This window comes from Phacochoerus africanus, chromosome 12, assembly GCF_016906955.1.
Source record: "Phacochoerus africanus isolate WHEZ1 chromosome 12, ROS_Pafr_v1, whole genome shotgun sequence".
NCBI classification, from domain to species: domain Eukaryota; kingdom Metazoa; phylum Chordata; class Mammalia; order Artiodactyla; family Suidae; genus Phacochoerus; species Phacochoerus africanus.
The window spans coordinates 2,412,201-2,432,472 of record NC_062555.1 but is presented as its reverse complement, the minus strand read 5'-3'; the positions used below and the strand labels follow the sequence as shown (position 1 = coordinate 2,432,472).

General features: G+C 33.3%; 1 protein-coding gene and 1 pseudogene across 1 annotated transcript; both read right to left on the bottom strand.

Moving 5' to 3' along the window:
• Positions 1 to 8,751: 8,751 nt before the first annotated feature.
• Positions 8,752 to 9,681, bottom strand: LOC125112993 (olfactory receptor 8H3-like; annotated as a pseudogene).
• An 8,962-nt stretch (positions 9,682 to 18,643) lies between these two features.
• On the bottom strand, positions 18,644 to 19,650 carry LOC125112992 (olfactory receptor 8I2-like). The gene is given in 2 exon segments (XM_047755440.1): positions 18,644 to 19,572; positions 19,575 to 19,650. Coding segments are annotated over 2 exon segments (1,005 nt in total).
• Positions 19,651 to 20,272: the final 622 nt, after the last annotated feature.

The window sequence follows — 20,272 nt, the reverse complement described above, 5'->3', positions numbered from 1 at the left end:
GAAACTATTTTCTCCCATTCTGTAAGTTGTCTTTTTGTGTTCTTTTTGGTTTCCTTTGCCATACAAAAGCTTGTCAGTTTGATTAGGTCCCATTGGTTTATTTTTGCCTTTATTTCTGTTGCTCTGGGAGACTGATCTGAGAAAAAAAATTGTAAGGTTGATGTCAGATAATGTTTGCCTATGTTTTCCCCCAGGAGATTGATGGTGTCTTGTCTTATTAAGTCTTTCACCCATTTTGAGTTTATTTTGGTGCATGGTGTGAGGGTGTGTTCTAGTTTCATTGATTTGCATGCACAAAAATTCTCAACAAAAATTTAGCCAACCAAATCCAAAAATACATCAAAAAGCTCGTACACCAGGACCAGGTGGGAGTCATCCCAGGTTCACAAGGATGGTTCAACTTATGCAAATCGATCAATTTCATATACCACATTAACAAAAGAAAAGTCAAAAATCATGTGATCATCTCAATAGATGCAGAAAAAGCATTTGATGAGGTCTAACATTCATTCATGATGAAAACTCTTATCAAAGTGGGTATAGAGGGAACATTCCCAAACATAATCAAAGCCATTTATGAGAAACCCACAGCAAATATAATACTCAATGGAGAAAACCAAAAACCTTCCCACTAAAATCTGGAACAAGACAAGGATGCCCACTGTCACCACTCTTATTCAACATAGTATTGGAAGTCCTAGCCACAGCAATCAGACAAACAAAAGAAATAAAATTGATCCAAATAACAAGAGAAGAGGTAAAACTGTTACTGTATGCAGATGATACAGTACTACATATGGAAATCGCTAAGGGCTCAACCCAAAAACTTCTTGAGCTGATCAACAAATTCAGGAAAGTAGCAGGCTATAAGATTAACATTCAAAAATCAGTTGCATTTCTGTGTACTGATAATGAAATATTAGGAAAGGAATACAGAAATACAATATCTTTTAAAATTGCACCCCAGAAAATCAAATACCTGGGAATACACCTGACCAAGGAAGTAAAGGACTTATATGCTGAGAACTATAAGACATTAATCAAGGAAATTAAAGATACAAAGAAATGGAAAGATATTCCATGCTCATGGGTTGGAAAAATTAATAATGTAAAAATGGCCATACTACCCAAAGCAATCTATAGATTCAATGCAATCCCTATCAAATTACCCCTGACATTTTTCACAGAACTGGAACAATACAAAAATTTATATAGAACCACAAAAACCCAGAATTGCCAAAGAAATTCTGAAGAACAAAAACCAAACATGATCTGATTTCAAGATTTGCCATAAAATTAAAACAATCAAGAGAGTGTTATGTTGGTGAAAAGATAGATATCTAGGTCTATGGAACAAAAAATCATCTTCAGTAATAGATTCACACAATATATTGTCAATCGATCTTTGACAAAGTAAAAAAATAAACATAGAGGAATCTTAGTTCTTAATATAACAATACTTATAGAGAAAAAATAGGACAATATTTTTACAACTATGGGTTAGTCACAAACTTTTGTAAAAAAAAACAAAATTAATGAACCATAAGCAGAAAATAATAAATTATGTTTCATCACATTTGAAAGTGCACTGTAAAAGACACTGTTTAGAAAATGAGCAAACCACAGATTTGAGCCAAATGTTTGATAAACAGCTATTTGAAAAACAACATGAATCCAGAGTATATAAAATACTCTATAAATTCAACAATATGAAAATGAAAGGAAAGATAAACAGTAAAAATGAGCATAAATTTGAAAAATTTCCCAGAGAAGATATACTGATAGCAACATAGTCCATAAAAAATAAGGTTCAACACCTTTTGTGTTCTGAAAAATAGAATTTAAAACCTCAATGTAATCCCAACAGCATTTATTAGAATGGCTAGAAATTTAAAAGTGTAACAATAAATGATAATATAAAGTGCTCACAAATGAGACAGATCAACTGAAGCTCTCATCCATTGCTGGTAGGAAAGCAAAGTAGTTGCAGTCCAAAGAGTAATCTCACTCTGTTATTTACCCAAGATGAAAGAAAACATGTCTATGCAAAGATCTATATGTCATTATTTACAAAAAAATTATTTTTGCTTTTTAGGGCCACAGCTGTGGCATATGGAGGTTCCCAGGCTAGGGTTCAAATCAGAGCTGCAGCTGCAGCTGCCAGTCTATGCCACAGCCATAGCAATCCAGGATCCAAGCCACATCTACACTACAGCTCAAGGCAATTCCGGATCCTTAACCCACTGAGCAAGGCCAGGAATCAAACCTGCATCCTCATGGATCCTAGTTGGGTTAGTTAATCACTGAGCCAGGAAGGGAACTTCTGTATGTCATTATTTATAGCACCTCTATTCACTGCATTCTAAAACTAGAAATAACCCAAATGCCCATCAACTGTTGAATAGATGAGGTAACTGTGGTACCTTATCAGGATGGAATGCCATTCAGCAACTAATAGGAACAAATATTGATTTTTACCCACTTAAAGGGATGGATTGCAGATGCATCCTGTTAATTGAAAGAATTCAAACTAAAAGGATGTGATTCTACCTATATCACATTCTGAACAAGTTGAAATTGCTGCCATGCAGAATACAACTGATACATCTGTTCTTGAGAGAACTGGGGGAAATGAAGATAATTAACCACAAAGTGGTAAGAGGGAATTTTTTAAGGATGATAGAAATGGTCTATATCATGATAATGGTTACACAATTGTTTATGTCTATTAAAATTCAGATAACTGGTAGATTTTCTGTATTAACATTAAACTCAATAACCCTGGCTTAAAAAACAAAATTAAGTTAATCTTTGCTTCAGTAAAAGGTTACCTTTACAGGAGGTATAGAGACTAGAAGACAGAATAAAGGGGGCTTCTTACTATATTAAGAATCCTTAACCTTCTTACCTATAGCCAATGTTCTACTTCTTAGACTTGGTTTTATTTGTAGAGGTATGTTCTTTGAAGATTTCTTCAAACTGACATTTATGATATGCTTGCTTGGACTTTTCTCTGTATTTTCTTCAATAAAATTAAAAATGAATCAAAATCATGGTGTTACTCTTCTAGTAAATTCTGTAAGCCCCTCTTATTTCAATATTCTTTATATCACTCTGATTTTTCTTAAAGACCTATTAATGAGATGGTTATAAATTATTGCTGTGTTGATATTATACCTATATTAGTCATATTTTCATCGTTTTGAAAATTGTGATTTGGCACCTTCAGTGTCAGTGTATATCAAATAAATTTTTCTTTATTTGAAATCAGTTTCTTCTCCATATCTGTATTCTCTTTGCTTAAATATGCCTTCTATAGTGACTATGCGCTCTTGCATTTTAATATGTCACTCAATATTTATTAATTTTCTTTCTATTTTGGGTGGTTATTTTTAGTTCTCTGAATCATCTTTTTCCATCCTCCTGGTAACTAGTCATCTCATTTTAATTTCCTTGAAGCTTAGTCATTTAAAATCTTTTAATATTATTTTAAATACACACATCAGGTATTAAATATAAATATCAGATATTATTTTAAATATATATATATATATATATATATCAGATAGCATTGCTTTTCTATTGTTTTATAGCCTTATTTGATGTTCTGATTTTAGTACATTTAGGATGCTATTTTTTTCTTTCTTTTTTGCAATTCAAACATCTTTATATGGCGTTCAATAATAATTCCTTTGTTCCCTCTGTGTCAAAATAGGATGTGAATTTTCACTATAAGAGGAGATACACCAGAAATAGATATGTAAGGTATCTTTTACAATTTCATGCTTAAGAAATCACTCTCATGTTTTGTTTTGTTTTTGATGGCCTTAGAATATTATTTTATAGCTACTTTAACTCTCATAGCTAAGTTTGAGTCAAGAGCGCTGTCTACCTATTGTTTCTCATGTCTAAACAGATTTGGCTTTCCAAACAGGTACCTTACTCTGTAGACATTATATGTTGCTTTAACAGTGCTTTCTGAGTCTGAAATCTTCCAGAAGCCCCTCCCTTTTAAAATGTTTCTTCCTACTGTCCTCACCCCACTCTATTTGTACTTTCAGAGTTGTCTTCCTCTAGGTAAAAGCTCTGCCCTCTTCAAAGAGAGTATGTGCTGCTTCTTTACAAAATCCCCACTGACCCTTAACATTGTATTAATATCTCACAGGCCCCTTGTGACACTAAGGACCTGGGTAAGTGTTGGGAGCATCTGGAAAATTGAAGAAATACATAAATTCTACTGGACCTCCCTAATCAAAAAAATATTAAATACCTCTAAGTCCTAAGTGTGTCTGTGTTTGTGTGTGAGTCAGAGTTTATTGCATGTGTGTACATTAGGTTTTTTAAATTTAATTTAAGTAAACTATATGTGAATATTCAGGATTCACAAATTACATGAATCATAATGTCCAACAGAGCTTTAAACTTTTGATGTCTCCTCTATATTTTCCTGTAAATTTTCCTTCTTACTTTTCCTTTTACCTTGAATTATAATATTCCAATAATCTGAAAATGTTTGCTTGATTCATTTAAACCACAGCACCTTGTAATTTGAACAGAGCAAATGAGTAATGAATTTGATTGACTATAAATTTTTCTGCTATATTCTGTAAGAGATACACAGTTTTGTTTTGTTTTGTTTTAGGGATGCACCTGAGACATATGGAAGTTCCAAGTCTAGGGTTTGAATTTGAGCTGCAGCTCCTGGCCTGAACAACAACCACAACCACAGCAATGCTGGATCAATAACCCACTGAGTGAAGCCAGGGATCCAACCCACATCCTCATGGACACTATGTTGGGTTTTTAATCTGCTGAGCCACAACAGGAACTTCTGTGGTTTTACATTATTATAGATTACCATATAGACTTAAAGGTTGCTATATAAAACATTTTATGTTGCTGGAATGAGGACACGGTTTCTCAAAAAAAAATTAGTACTAACTCAGTGATGGAAGTATGGTCAAAGAGTATGTCTCATATCTTGAGATTTCTTATCTCAAACTCTACCATTTTATAAATATTGGCATGTAGTACATTATTCCAGAATAGTTTATATTATTGTTAAATTATCATGTTGCTATTTTGAACCAGAAGATAATTGGGACATATTCCCCTTGGGGCATCCCCCTGTGGGTTTTATCAACAGTGAAGTAAATGGATATAATCAATCCAAATGAACCATTATCACAGTGTGCTTAAGCCTGCATTTGTTGTTCCACAGGTAAGATAAGTTTTCAGGTTATTTTCAGAATATTTCAGGAGGTTGGACCTAAACTATCAGAGTCAAGTATGTTATAAAATCCCTAGTAATAAGCCCAATGGTTGTTAACTATTGCACTGATGAATGGAATGTATTTACCACTATCTGACTTATGTGTGTCTATCTAATAATTGAAAAACAATACTTCCTAAAATAAAACCAAAAAATAGACTATATTGAATGTATGTTTTTAGAGATAATGAGGTTGCTCCAAATAGACTGTAAGTTTACATTTTCCTTAGGGAAGAAGATAGCACTTTACAATGTAAAATAATCAGAAAATTTATCAATAGGGGCCAGAAAACATTTGATCTATTCAACTCTCTGGAGGGTTGTATTTTGGTATGTGGAAGATGATATTTATCCTATGCTTATTTTGTGAGTTATGTAAAACAGAAGTCACTTTAGATTACTACTTATTTCATGATATTTCTCTGATCTTAATGGCTTAAAATATAACCAAATATATCAAAGATCATGTTCTGTTTTATTTCAGTGGGAGTGGGTGAGTGAGAGCAAAACCGAGAATGAAGCCATGGTATAAAGAAGCAGTGAAAAAGGTGAATTAATGGGGAGATCTGGGATTGGATCTTGGCTCTGGCACTTATTCGCTGTGAGCATTGCTATAAAGATGAAACAAGTCATGTGCAAAAGTCCATTCTTACAGCTCAATAAATGGCTGTTATTGTTTATCTCCTTCTTTGAACATTTTGTGTTTCAATATGGAGCCCAAAATATGTGAAACAATCTACTTTTTATTAAAATTATATGTTTGGAAGTGACTTTATATTCATTGTAAATATTGATCTTATATTGTCAAATTCTTTAAGCATCATAGCCATTTTATCTTTATGACTCTTGAGTCCTAATATAGAGTTAGGATTACCCAGAATAATTTTTGTTTTGTCATTTACACATGCTGGTACTGATTTAGTCGTATCTATCTAACAGTAGTGAAAATTTTAAATTTAGCTAAATGTCTAACATTGTCATTTTTCTTTATCCTATTTACTAAAAACAAAATTAAGGCCACGGCAAATGGCAAGTGGGGTTGCAGTTATTTGTTTCTGTTTTGTTTTTTTTATTAACAGATCCCACAATTCACTAAATTATTTTATTCTCTGATTCAAAACATCATATTAAAAATATGATTCATTGGAGTTCATATGGTAGAAAAATGCTTAAGTGCACATTAACAATCACAAAATAAATATATTACATGAAAAAATAAAATATCTAGTTTAAGTCTCTGCTCAACTATTTTTAATGATTTAGTAATAACATTAGTATTGTTACCCAATATTTTCTATTTTTAGAAAATAAATATCTTAAATTTGTAACAAAGGTTGACATATTTAAAGGAAATTTCTATAAATGCTCATTGTTTTACATATTTAATTAATCTGGCTGTGCACTTTTGTATGTGTTTTTTCATTTAAATATATTGCTATTTGAAAAAGGAAGTAAATATTGAAGGTAAAGCCTAATATCACACATAGCTTTTAATTATGGACCAGGTGAGGAGCAAATACTTTCAGATTCTAAATCCTATGTAGCTTTTCTCCTTCTGGGTATATCATTGAACTGATGGCAATAATTTTATTGAGGATGAACTTTTTCCCTGTGACTCCTATTTGCATTAAAACATAGATTGATTTCATTATATTCATTCAAATTTGTTTTTTATTTTTTTCATTTCTTTTTACCTCATCAACATGAAATCTTTTTTCTGATGTTACTTTTGGATAATAATCATGCCATCTCTCCTCATGGCATTATTTAAAATGATGTATTTGGGGATTTTCTAAACGATGCACTAAGGTCTTTTTTAAATGAAATGATGCATTTAAACAAGCACATTGCGAATAAAAAAGTACAATAAAATAAAATAAAATGTGTTACATCAGATCAAAAATTCTTAATTAGAATAGGTGATCTGAGTGCTCTAATTTGTTTTATTGTAATTTTTGTTTACAGTGCATAGGATTCAATGTAAATTCTTCCTTCTTTGATATCTCACATGAGTTATTTTTTTTCCTTTTCTTTATTCATTTTTTTAATTTTAATTTTTTTTGCTTTGATTTCTAGGGTCACCTGTGTGGTATATAGTAGTTCCCAGGCTAGGGGATGAATCAGAAATATAGCCACGGGGTTAACCACGGCAGGGCTAGATCTGAGATGCACCTGCAAACTACACCACAGCTCATGACAATAATTTAAACAAAGGAACAGTTTACTAAAGATTGTTGTTGACATATCACTGAAAGGTAAGGTAGCCACCAAAGAGAGAGCACTGTATGCAAATTTTTAACTGGATGAATTTATGGACATTTCAGGTCCAAAGCACTGCAAAATGAGTCTCAAGTTTTCCCCATGTACCAAGAACACATTCACCTTAGATTTTAATAATAAAAGAAATAAAAATTTTTAATTTGTTAAATTCATACAGAAAGATACAAAAAATTCATAGAAAATAACAAAAATATTACTTATGTATATAATATGTATGCATCTACACAGAACTATTAATCTAGACCACATACAAAGCCATTAATAACTGTTAGGTCCTTTCTATTAACAAAATTTTCAATGTTTTACAAATTTTCTCCAGTGTTAATACATAGCATTCTAACTTTAACTATGAAGGGCTGCATTGTTCCTTAGCTGTTTGTGTGTATCCTTTAAATAGACCAAATGTAATTTGAAAAAATTAGTGAATATTCTTTAAGAAAAATCATAGAAAAATAGAAATAATGCAGGAATGGGAGTGTTGTAATGATAATGACCAGAATTTATTAGTACTATGTTAAATGCCTTATAGTAATTATCAGATTTAATCTTTATAATAACTCTATGGACCTGTAATTATTATTTATCCCTTGCAGTTGAGGAATCCTGAGGCTAAAAGTTTCAGTGAGTTTTCAAGAGTTATACAGCTAAAGGGTAGTAGATCTAGAATCTAATGGAATGTTTAGTTCCAAAGCAAGTGTTCATAATCACTTTGCTGCATTGCTTCTCCGTAAAATAAATAATTCCTAAAACTATTATCATTACTCCTCAAATGGAGTTCTTTTCCATAATAAATTTCTCTGAAATTTGAGGATACATGGGAATTTGTATGATATAGCTTTAAAAATGAAAATTATATTTTTTATTTTCAAATCAGTTATCCTCAAAAATGTATATTTAGACCATAGCATAATATGATTAATAGTTTCCAAATATATTATGGATTTCCAAATATATAATAATAGTTTCCAAATATATTATGGATTTAAAATGCTCAACCCCTGAGCTATACCCTCTACATGGATTTCTAAAGGCATCTTTCTGGAAATGAAAAGAATATATTTGGTCAAACAATGACAGTTTCACCTAAAACAAATACATAAATGATTCAACTGTTTCTGTAAAAGACCAGGGAAATGTACTATAGGGAAGTGAGAAAAAATGTATTCAGAAGTTTAGCTTCACTCTTATTTTAACTGCCACTAGCCCACTGTTTTCTGTATGATTCTAATGAATGAATTTTTTACTTCTTTGTTTTTAAGACTGTAAATGAGTGGATTCAGCTTGGGAATGACAATAGTATAAAAAACAGAAGCCACTTGATCCTTTCCCAAGGAATAGGACTTACTTGGTTTTAAATAAGTAAAAATCCTAGTGCCATAAAAGACAGTGACTCCCAGGAGGTGGGAGGCACAAGTAGAGAAGGCTTTTTGCTTTCATGAAGTAGAAGTAATTTTCAGGATAGTAGATAGGATAGACACATGGGACACTAGTATTTTGATAAGAGATGCCTTTAGAGTGGAGCCAGCTACAATGAATATCATTATTTCCATGTTTTGTATATCAGTGCAGGACAAGGTTAAAACTGATGATATTTCATAGAAAAAAGTGATGGATTACATTGGAGTTGCAGAAATCCAGTCTGCTCATGCAAAGCACATTGATGAAGGAGTCCATGAAGCCAGTCAAATAAGATCCAAAACTAGGGAGCAGCAGTGTCTTGTGGAGGTAACAACATGGTAATGCAGAGGATTGCAAATAGCTACATAGTGATCAAAGGCCATGGAGGAGAGAACACATTCAGTGCCACCCAAAAAGAAAAAGCAATACAACTGGTTGAAGCAGTTCATGTATGAAATGTACTTGGTGGGAGTCAGTAAGTTCTCTAAAGCTTTAGGTGTGATGACTCTTGAGCAACTGAGATCAAGGAATGACAGGGGGCTGAGGACTAAATATATGGGGTATTGAAGCTAGAGATCCAGGCAGATTATCCATATCATCCCTGCATTGCCCAGCACAATAATCAGTTATATCAGGAGAAATAGCATGAACAGGATCCTCTGGATTGCTTCAGAATCTGTCAATCACATAAGGATGAAGTCAGCCATGTGTGTGTTATTCTTTCCACCCATAGTGTTCAAATGCTCTAAACTGTTGAGAAATCAAAGTTGATGCTTAGCAGGGATGACTTCAAAAATGTTTGCATTTAAACAAAATACAGGACATACTTTTTTTTGTTTAGATTTTCTAGAATGTGATATTAAGAAAGATTTACAGAGTAAAAAGAGAAAAATCTTAATTTGATTGCCAAATATAGAAATAGGTATAAATTAGCATTTGGATATAAGGTACTATATTGGATATTTAAATATGCCTGACACAATTCTGAATGCTTCCCTTTATTAAAGCATTAAGTCTCCACAGACTATTACACCATAGGTAGTACTATTAGCCATATATAGTAGAGGAGAAAAATTCACAGAGAATTTAGGTAACTTATCCAGAATCAGTACCATTATATGTTGGCTCTGTAATTTTTCCAAGATAGATTGACTTCAGACAGCAGACTTATAATATCATGTTCCTATTTATATTTAACTTGAGCAAAACTCAGGAAAAAATGTTAGATATATAAATGATGAAAGAATAATAGTTTATCTACCATGTGCTCTCTTCTCACTTTGAATATTATTTAATATGAATGATAAATACATTTCAACCCAGTGGATATTAGTAGGGTGCATTAAAATGATAGACCACATGTTCATATTAGTTTCCAAAAATTATGGTGAATGATTTCCTAATTTGACCATTCAAAATCAAGTTTCCTCCAAAATTTTCTTTCTAAAACATGCATATTGCTAGAAGTCCCTAAATACCTCATCTCTGTATTTCTAGTTCCACATGCCCTGGCATTACTTAGGGTACCATCAAAGTATTGTCTATATGTATATTCTTCTGATAATGTCCCAGTTTTATCTGACCCTGAGGAAAGCCTTCTAATTTTGAAAATAATACTTATCAGGAGTCAAATTTGGTGCAAAAACGCTGTCTTCCTGTATTATCTTTTTAGCCATATGTCAAACTCAAATTTGGGTCACAAATAAGACATGAAGACTATTTAAGAAGAAAATTTCTGTAATATATTTGTTTTCTATGAGATAGGATCTTTTTAAATTTTAGTGCATTCATTTTCCAGAGGGGGGAAAATCAACCTAGAAATTGTGGTCAGCTCCTGATCAAAGTTAAAATTTGCCAGAAAGCTATATCTAAAACAAATATGTATGTAAGCCGAGAAGTGTATGTCTTGCCACTCATCATGTTAATTCCAGGGTACCTCATATATACTGTGGATTGATGATAATGCAACATTTGGTCATTCCTGTGGACCAATTTACAAGGAAGTTTACTTGACATGTTTCCAAGGACAAAAGTTCAAGGAATTCATGCAGCTATGCTAGGTTTTGAGATGTTACTCATCTTTTCCCTTACTAACCACCCAATGAAGAGCCAAATGATTTGGTCTTTTGTGATGTTCAAATTGATGCCTGGGGTGATAGAGAAACTCTTTCTAGGGAAATATTTAATTACTCTGGGACTGAAACAATTAGGGATGGAAGGATACATTTTTTCTCAATGAAACTTTTATATTTAATTGTGTGATGCAATATAGGAGTAAATATGTTCATTAGAAACAAAATACAAAGAACAGCATGAAAACCATTCAAAACTGTTGAAACATTTTGATAAATTTCTCTCAATTATTTTTTTCATAAAATGTTTTTTGTATGCCTCTAGATTTGCACAACTACTATAGTGCTGTATATTCAGTATTCAACCTCAATTAACCTAAAATTTCATAATATACTATAAACAATGTTACATTAGACTTTCATAAAACCCATAATTTGTAGAATTTTCATTAATTCATGATGATTAAATCAATGGTTGTATAGATTTAAAAGGGAGTCTTACAGAAAAGTCCACTCATGCTCTGCAGTTTCATGAGGTAACATATTGTTATATATAAATGAGCACATTTTGTATGCATTATATCTGTTTTTGGCTTAAAACAACACAAATTAATTCTCTTACAGTTCTCTAGGTCACAAGTTCCTCATGCATCTCACTAGGGTAAAATCAAGGTGCCAGCAGGACTGTCTTCCTTTCTAAGGCTCTGGAGGATGCAGAGAATCCATTTCTTTGCTTTTCTAGCTTTGAAACACCCCTCCCCCTGCATTCCTCAGTCTGTTGTCCCTTATTTGATGAAGGGCAGTTTTATTCATTAGAAGTCAGTGCTGCAGAAACAGTCTTATTTGAATATTAAAAACTCAACATAAATTTTTGACAGTAGATAACTTTGAGAGTTAAATCAAATGAGATACTTATAGTAATTTTCAATGCAAATGCTACCTCCAAAGCCATTGTGTTTGCAAAATTACCAGGAGCAAGTGCTTATTCCTCAATATTTTCCCTACATTTTGACATATTCAGTGTTATGACTTTAAGCTATTCTTATTTATTTATTTATTTATTTGGCCAAGCCCACAGCATGCAAATTTCCAGGGACAGGGATTGAACTTGCTCCACAGCTGGGACCCAAACCACAGCAGTGAAAACCACAAATCCTTAACCCACTGAGCCATGAGGGAATTCTGCTTTTAGTCTATTCTTATACAATTTATTGTGTCATGGAGGAAACCAAAATCTGATCAGAGATGTTAAATATCTTTTTTTTTTGCTTTCTTTCTTGTTTTATTCTAGTTACTTTTTTCTTTCATTAACTCATGAAAGACTTTTTTTTTCTTTTTTGGATAAATGCTACTTTATGTCTTCAAATCCATTAGTTGTTATCTATTTTTTTTTGTCTTTTTGCTATTTCTTTGGGCTGCTCCCGGGGCATGTGGAGGTTCCCAGGCTAGGGGTTGAATCTGAGCTGTAGCCACTGGCCTACGCCAGAGCCACAGCAACGCAGGATCTGAGTCACGTCTGCAACCTACACTACAGCTCATGGCAATGCGGGATCCTTAACCCACTGAGCAACGGCAGGGACCGAACCTGAAACCTCATGGTTCCTAGTCGGATTCGTTAACCACTGCGCCATGACAGGAACTCCAGATGTTATCTAAATTTTATCATCCTTCCCCTACTTTTCTAGGATTATGGAGAACAACAAATAATTTCCACTGTATTCTTCTTGTTTTTTGACTGAGACCCACCCACTGTAATGAAGAAAAGATTAATAGGAGAAAAGTAAGTAGAAATTTAATAATACTTATATCCTTTGTATACATGGGTGATACAAGGAAAACTGAGTGATTGCTTCAAATGGCCCAAGTCACTACCTTAAATACCATATAAGCTAAAGACAAAGGATAATGGGGGGTGGGAGGATGGAAGTCAGGAAAAAAACATAGTAAACAATGGTATATTTTTCGATGCAGGTTCAAGTCCAAGTCTTCTTTACTGCTGAGTTTCTAGATATTTTGTTATCTTCCTCTTCTTGGTACAGAGAGAGAGACATCCTTATAAGTGAAGATTTCTGTTTTAAATGTAAATGCCTCTTACAAAAAGGTAACTTCTACTCAGTTTTCAGAATATCTCCTGTGTCTGCTCTTTCTTAAAAATAATCAGCTCAAGGTAATCCATATGCCAAAGAAGCATACTGCAGCATAGCAAGGCTTTTCCCCTTCAGGTTGAATTCATTGTTTTTTCGTCGCTATCACCTAGTAATATCTGTGTGTTTTAATTACTTTTTTATCTGTTTGATAGTATAGGAATTTAATATATGCATTATTCATCTGAGTGTTGCTTTAAATTTGACTTGTATATAGTGATATTAATTATTCTTATTGTGGCATATTAAATAGATAATCTAAAGTTAAAATTTTAAATTTTGTATTGTTTAAAATAATTCCAGATTAAAAAAAAAATATCAAGCTAAAATATATATTTTGATTAATTAATTTATTTATTTTGCCTTTTTAGGACCAAACCTGCAACATATGGGAGTTCTCAGGCTAGGGGTCAAATTAAACCTGTAGCCACCAGCCTATGCTACAGCCATGGCAACAGCAGGTCTGAGCCACACCTGTGACCTACATTGCAGCTCAGGGCAACACTGGATCATTAACCTACTCAGGGATGCCAGGTATTGAACCCACATCCACATGGATACTTGTAGGGTTTGTTACCACTAAGCCACTTTAGGGAGTCCCTACTCTTTTTCTTCAGGTATCAATTTTTTATTGTACTGCATTGCAGACAGAAAATGAATGTGACTCTTTTAAGTTAAATTTGGTAAATATATGGAAATTTATGGATTAAACAATTTATCAATTTATGGATTAATATATTGAAAATCATGGATTTAAATTTATGGATTACTCAACTAGTATAAGTGACTCACAGATTCTGTGAAAGAGTCAACTGTTGATATGCATGTCTGGACTTATTAATTATGGTATTATAGAGTATAAAGTCAAAGCTGGGAAAAATAGGAAAAAATTATAAAAAGTAATATAACATCTTAGAAGTGAAAACTGCTATAAAAATAAAATCTGAAACAGCTTAGTGGAAGGGGTTCTGGCTAGGGGCATGAGGAAGCAATCAGAAATTTTATGGTCAAGCTAAGCTTAATACAAAGCTGGACTGTGAGCAAAGATTTGAAGGAGGGAAGAGTTAGTCATGCATGTGCATGGGAGGGGAGTGGTTCAGAGAGTGGTGCATCTGTGCAGAGGCCCCATGCGGTGGATGGGCCATGCACACTGAGGGACAGAGGGTACTAGGTAGTAAGAGTTATTTTATGTTGGAGGAGGGGGAAAGAAGAAGCAATAATGAAGAATCCGTGTGTCTACGGTGACAAGTCCTTTGGAGAAAAACATAGAGCAGGGGATGCCTGGAGACAATTGGACCTCTTCTATTAAAAGCAAATTTTGGTTTTCTTTTCTGTGGAAAAGTTCATTTGTGCCCTATATTAGATTCCAGATATAAGTGATATTACATGGTATTTGTCTTTCTCTTTCTGACTTACTTCACTCAGTACGAGAGCCTCTAGTTCCATCCAGATTGCTGCAAATTGCATTATTTTAGTCTTTTTTATGACCAAGTAGTATTCAATTGTGTATATATACCACATCTTCCTAATCCAAGCATCTGTCGATGGACATTTGGGGTGTTTCCATGTCTTGGCTATTGTGAATAGTGCTGCAATGAACATGTGGGTGCATGTGTCTTTGTTAAGGAAACTTTTGTCCAGATATATACTGAAGAGTGGAATTGCTGGGTCATCTGGTAGTTCTATGTATAGTTTTCTAAAGTACTTCCATATTCTTCTCCATAGTGGTTGTACCAGCTTATGTTCCCATCAACATTACAGGAGGGTTCCCTTTTCTCCACACCCCCCTCCAGCATTTGTTTTTTGTGGACTTATTAATGATGGCATCCTGACTGGTGTGAGGTGGTATCTCATAGTAATTTTGATTTGCATTTCTCTAATAATCAGTGATGTTGAGCATTTTTTCATGTGCTTGTTGGCCATCTGTGTATCTTCCTTGGAGTAATATAACTGGGTCAGAATGCTGTACAGCAGAAAAAAATATGTATTGGGGGAAATTTAAAAAATTAAATAAATAAAATATTAAAAAGAAAAAAAAATTGGGGATTCATACTGTGTTGCAGTACATTAAGAAACCAAGGGCAGTGTGCAGTGGCTCTGGTCACTGCAGAAGTGCAGGTTGGATTCTTGGCACAGTGCATTATGTTGAGGGATCCAGCATTGCTATATCTGTGGCTCCTATTCAAATTCCATAAGCTATGGGAAAAAAAAGTTTTTCTCATGGAAATTTCTTCTGAGTCTTCAGTGATATGCTCACACTGAAAGAAGAGAAGTAGAAAATATTAAAAAATATATCTGGATGAGGTAAGAATCAGGGAAATGGAATAGTAAAAACAGTGTTCTATAAAATTGGTTATTTTATCCTAATATTTTGCATCACTTTAGGTAAAATTTGCATGAAAAATACACTAGAGATTGTCTTTTGACTCTCTTTGATAATATTTGTCTTCTTAGAATAATTTGTTACATTGAATTAATATAAAATTAGTAATTTTTCTCTAATATGTTCATTTTGTAATAACAATATTTCTATATTTTTCTAAAATGTGTTTTTATTTATTATTTTCATTAGCTATTTTTAGATTCTCAGCCCATTTCCCTTTCCCATATTTTGAAATGCAAATATCCTATATAAAAATCTTAACTTACTTTGCAGTACTTTTTCCAATTCACATAATATCTGGAATTCATTTCTGAACTGACCTCTAATCTTTGTGTAGGGGCAGGAGAGTGAATCTGACTCTGCCTGCTATCAAAGTCACTTTCATTTAACTTTCATTGAGTATTTTGGTTCTTTAGGAATTTCTACAAAACTTATTGAAGTGAAAAAAAATTAAGGAGTTCTCCTGTGATGTCACTGGTTAAGTATTCAACATTGTCTGAGCAGTGACTTGGGTTGCTGCTGGGTGTGAGTTTGATCCCTTGACCCATGGCCTGCATGCTGTGGCACAACACCAACAGCAACAACAACAGCAACAGCAACACCAAGGAAATGCGAAACGTAATTTTATTTTCTCTTTATTTTGATAGAAAATATGTCAAAGTTGTAAAATAGAACACAAGCCTGAGAAACACAAATGTTAATAGGTATATTTCAAGGGCACTACAGTTTAAATAGACTGAAAAAACACTCAGTATTTTTATTTCGAAACCTGATTAATTAAACATTACAAATAGATTGTCTTTTTTTCCCAACCTAATGAAAAAAAGAAAAAAATATGGTTCATTTTATAAACTATGTTCACTTTGGGGACATTGCTCTAAACATTACTGAGTTGATCATCTTGCCTAGTCAAGTGCAAGAGTCTGGAAAAAAGGAAAGACTGGAGAAATCACAAAGATATAAATGGTCCATTCTGGACAGATGTGTATTACAGATTATAGAGCGAAGGGAGCATCTAGAAGAGAGAGGATGGAAGTTACACCATGCATAAATATGAAGAGAATATTGAAAACTATACAAGGAAATTTAATTATAACTTTGGACAAATAAATTATATTTTTGCTTATGATTAGTGAGAAAACTATGGCATGATTTTGCTCTTAGAAAGAAACAAGCAAGAAAACCTAAAATCATAAAAATAATAATTAGATGTATAATTTCATTGATACTAAAATTATAAAATCTCGGAATTATATACATATGAAAAATACATATGCAACACAAGTGAAAATTAATACACACAATTAGACTTAGGGTAAATATACAGTTCAACAGTCATGATGTTTCAGACAATTATAAAAAATTGAGCAATGCAGTTATAATTCATGAATGAAAATCCTTGGAACAAAAGGAAAGAAAAATATAATAAGGTTAATAGGTCTCCATGATAATGATGAAAAAAATATTGAGAGTAACCAATCTGAATTACACTCTGCTTAGAAGGAAAAATAAATTCATATAGATTTAACAAAGGAAATGACTGATAAGACAGCAGTCTCAATATATCCCTAGAATAATGCATAGTATGTTTCAAGTTGTCACTTATAATGGTTCATAAGATAGTATATTACATTATAAAATGAAGTTTGTAAGAGTCAAACACTTGTAGATCATAGAAGAAAATTAAAAATTTAAACCCAAATAGATACATGTGCACAAACAGAGCCTTTCACATGAATTATCTTTAGCTACTTACTCCCAAGACTGAAGGCTGATTGTTTTTATAGGAGGTTTGTTTGTGGTGCAGGATATATGAGAAGGCTTAACCAGTTGACTCCAAGGATTTAAAATCATATAGACAATGTAAATATCTATGTATACTCATTTCTCCATATCTTAACCATAAGTAAAAATCATTTGAAAAGAAATCTGTTAATTACTATGCCATTTTAACATATAAATAAGAGATGCTTTTGCAAGAATTCTAGTAATAGAAGTAAGTTTCAACTAGCCTAATGTGGTTTTGAATGCCAAAATGCACACAACTTTCCAAATACCAAAGAAAGATATCAACATGACTAAGGTAGAATCCCTGCCCTTAATGCATGAATCCCTGTGCTTCCACAAGCAGATAAAAAGCAAGGAAAAGTATTTAGTTACATATTGAGGATTACGTCTTTTCCAGTGGTCATTTTTAACAGTGCCTGGGAGAGTTCATTAAATGAGGTTTACTCTAAGCCTCTTATCAAGGAAAAAGAAGGGAAACAATTTCTGCTTTTACTACTATAGACTTAGTGAAATTTTTCTGCCTGTTTTAGAGAAATGAGAATCTCTACAGATACCTCCTAAATGCCTTGGGAATTATACTACTGCTAGTACTTCATTTGTCTATACAATCACACACACATATTCACAATTTAAAAGCTTATCAAGTCTTTGAACTTAGGGAGGCACATCAAGGTGATGAAGAAATTAAACTGCTGTTTTTGATGGAGACTGAACTCCACTTCATAAATGCATTGCTTTTCTGTGTAATTAAAGATCATGCTTCAGAGATAAATGATCTAAATTCTAACTGTTATGGTGAAATTAATCCATATGACTACAAGATGTCTTTATATTATCCAATGTCTCTTGTTATCACTGGTCACCACTGAAATAACTTCAATGACTCACCCCTTCAACCCTGGACTTGCATTGGTTTTTGTTAATTCTGTACTCTTTCTTTTGGTCTCTACTTTTCAGCAATAACTTCTTGTTATTGATATTTAAGAGTCATTATCTCTTCGTCTATTAGTATACTACTATTCTCAATTTGTTGATGGTTGAGAAAACAATATCAAACAATATGAAAAGTCAATTAAGTACTTGTCTAACATGTTTTTACTGTGATAGCATGCTCACTCAAGGATGTTCGGGGAAAGATTCAGTTACAGGTCAATTGCTGTCTGATTTGGGCATGTGTGTGTCTGAATAAATGTAATGAACTCTTAAAATGATGATTCGGTATTCCATACACATTAAGTAATCATCTGTCTCTCACATTTTAAGGCTCTGCTATCAGTTATTTTGTGTTATAGGTTTTGGAATTATTCTAGTATTTTTCTAATTTTGGAGCAATGGAATGCTTGAAACCAGCCAGATTTGCTTTAATTACAACATGAAGAGATTTGCCATGCAGAATGTCTTCTTTGTATGGCTCTAAGGAGAGCATTTTTACATATTTATTCCTTAAAATATAGATGAGTGGATTCAGCATTGGAATGACAGCAGTATAGAATACAGATGCCACCTGTGCTTGGGTCAAGGATGGTGTGTTATCAGGCTGCAAATATGTGAAAACCAGGGACCCATAGAAGATAGTCACACCCATGAGTTGGGATGCACAGGTGGAAAAGGTCTTCTGTCTGCCTGATGCAGATTTGATCTTCAGGATGGCTAAGATATTGACAATATAAGTGATGATGATGATGAAGAGAGAGCTAAGAAGGGTGAACCCAGCCAAAACAAAGATCTCCACTTCTGTGCTGAGTGTATCCACACAGGACAGAGCCAGAAGAGCTGTCGTGTCACAGAACAAGTGATTGATGCTGGTATCACAGAAAGCCAAACTGCTGATCACACAGATGGACATCAGAGAACTGGTAAAACCTACTGTATATGGCATTGCTCCCAGACAGTTACACACTTTCTGGGACGTAATCACTGAACACAGTAAGGGATTGCAGATTGCAACATAGAGGTCATAGGCCACTGATCCCAGAAGAAAACACTCACTACACACTAAACCCACAACAAAGCGCATTTGAAAGCATCCAATGAAGGAGATGGTTTTCTGTTTTGACTTGAAATTCCCCAGTGCCTTGGTTGTTACAGCAGAGGAATGAAATATGTCAATGAATGCTAAATTTCTAAGGAAAAAGTACATAGGTGTGTTAAGCTGAGAGTCAGTTCTGATTAACATAATCAACCCAAGATTTCCCAAAATAGTGAATAGATAAATAAAAAGGAACATCAAGAAAGGCTGACTTGTAGCTCAGGGTGATTTGCAAATCCAGAGAGGATGAGGAAAGTCACCGCAGTGAAATTGTTCCCAGTCATGTCTATCAACTCAGGCCTTTGACTTACCTGCCAAATAACAATAATGGAAGTTAGAGAAGGATGCATGTCTGTAGACTTGATGACCACCACAGACTTAGCCTCCCACAATGGGAGGGTGACCAATGAGACATGAATGTTAATGACATCAAGTTAATTGATAACATATATGTAATTTTTACTCTTTAAAGAGCTGACATGTGAATTAAAAATTTTCAAAATCACAGTTGTGTGGAATTGGTTGCACTCAAAAATAAATTTATCTGGAATGATTTTTAAAGATTTTCCATCTAAGATCTAACAGCCTCTACCCTGGTATCACTGGACATCAAGTCACACACTTTGAAATTTACCTCCTGGAATAAATTACACTGTATTAGAAAATATAAAGGTTATTTAGGAAAGTAGGATCTGTAATTTGTGAATTTACAAATTGTAAATTTTGTCTGGCAGTCTTAAGATTTCAGTATTTAACAGCTACTTTAAAGGATTGATTTTGGAAAGGATAAGCAATGAGTTCCTGCTGTGTAGGAACTATATATATATATATAATAATCACTTATGATGTAGCATGATAATATGAGAAAAAAGAATATATATGTGTATGTGTGATTGTGTCACCTTG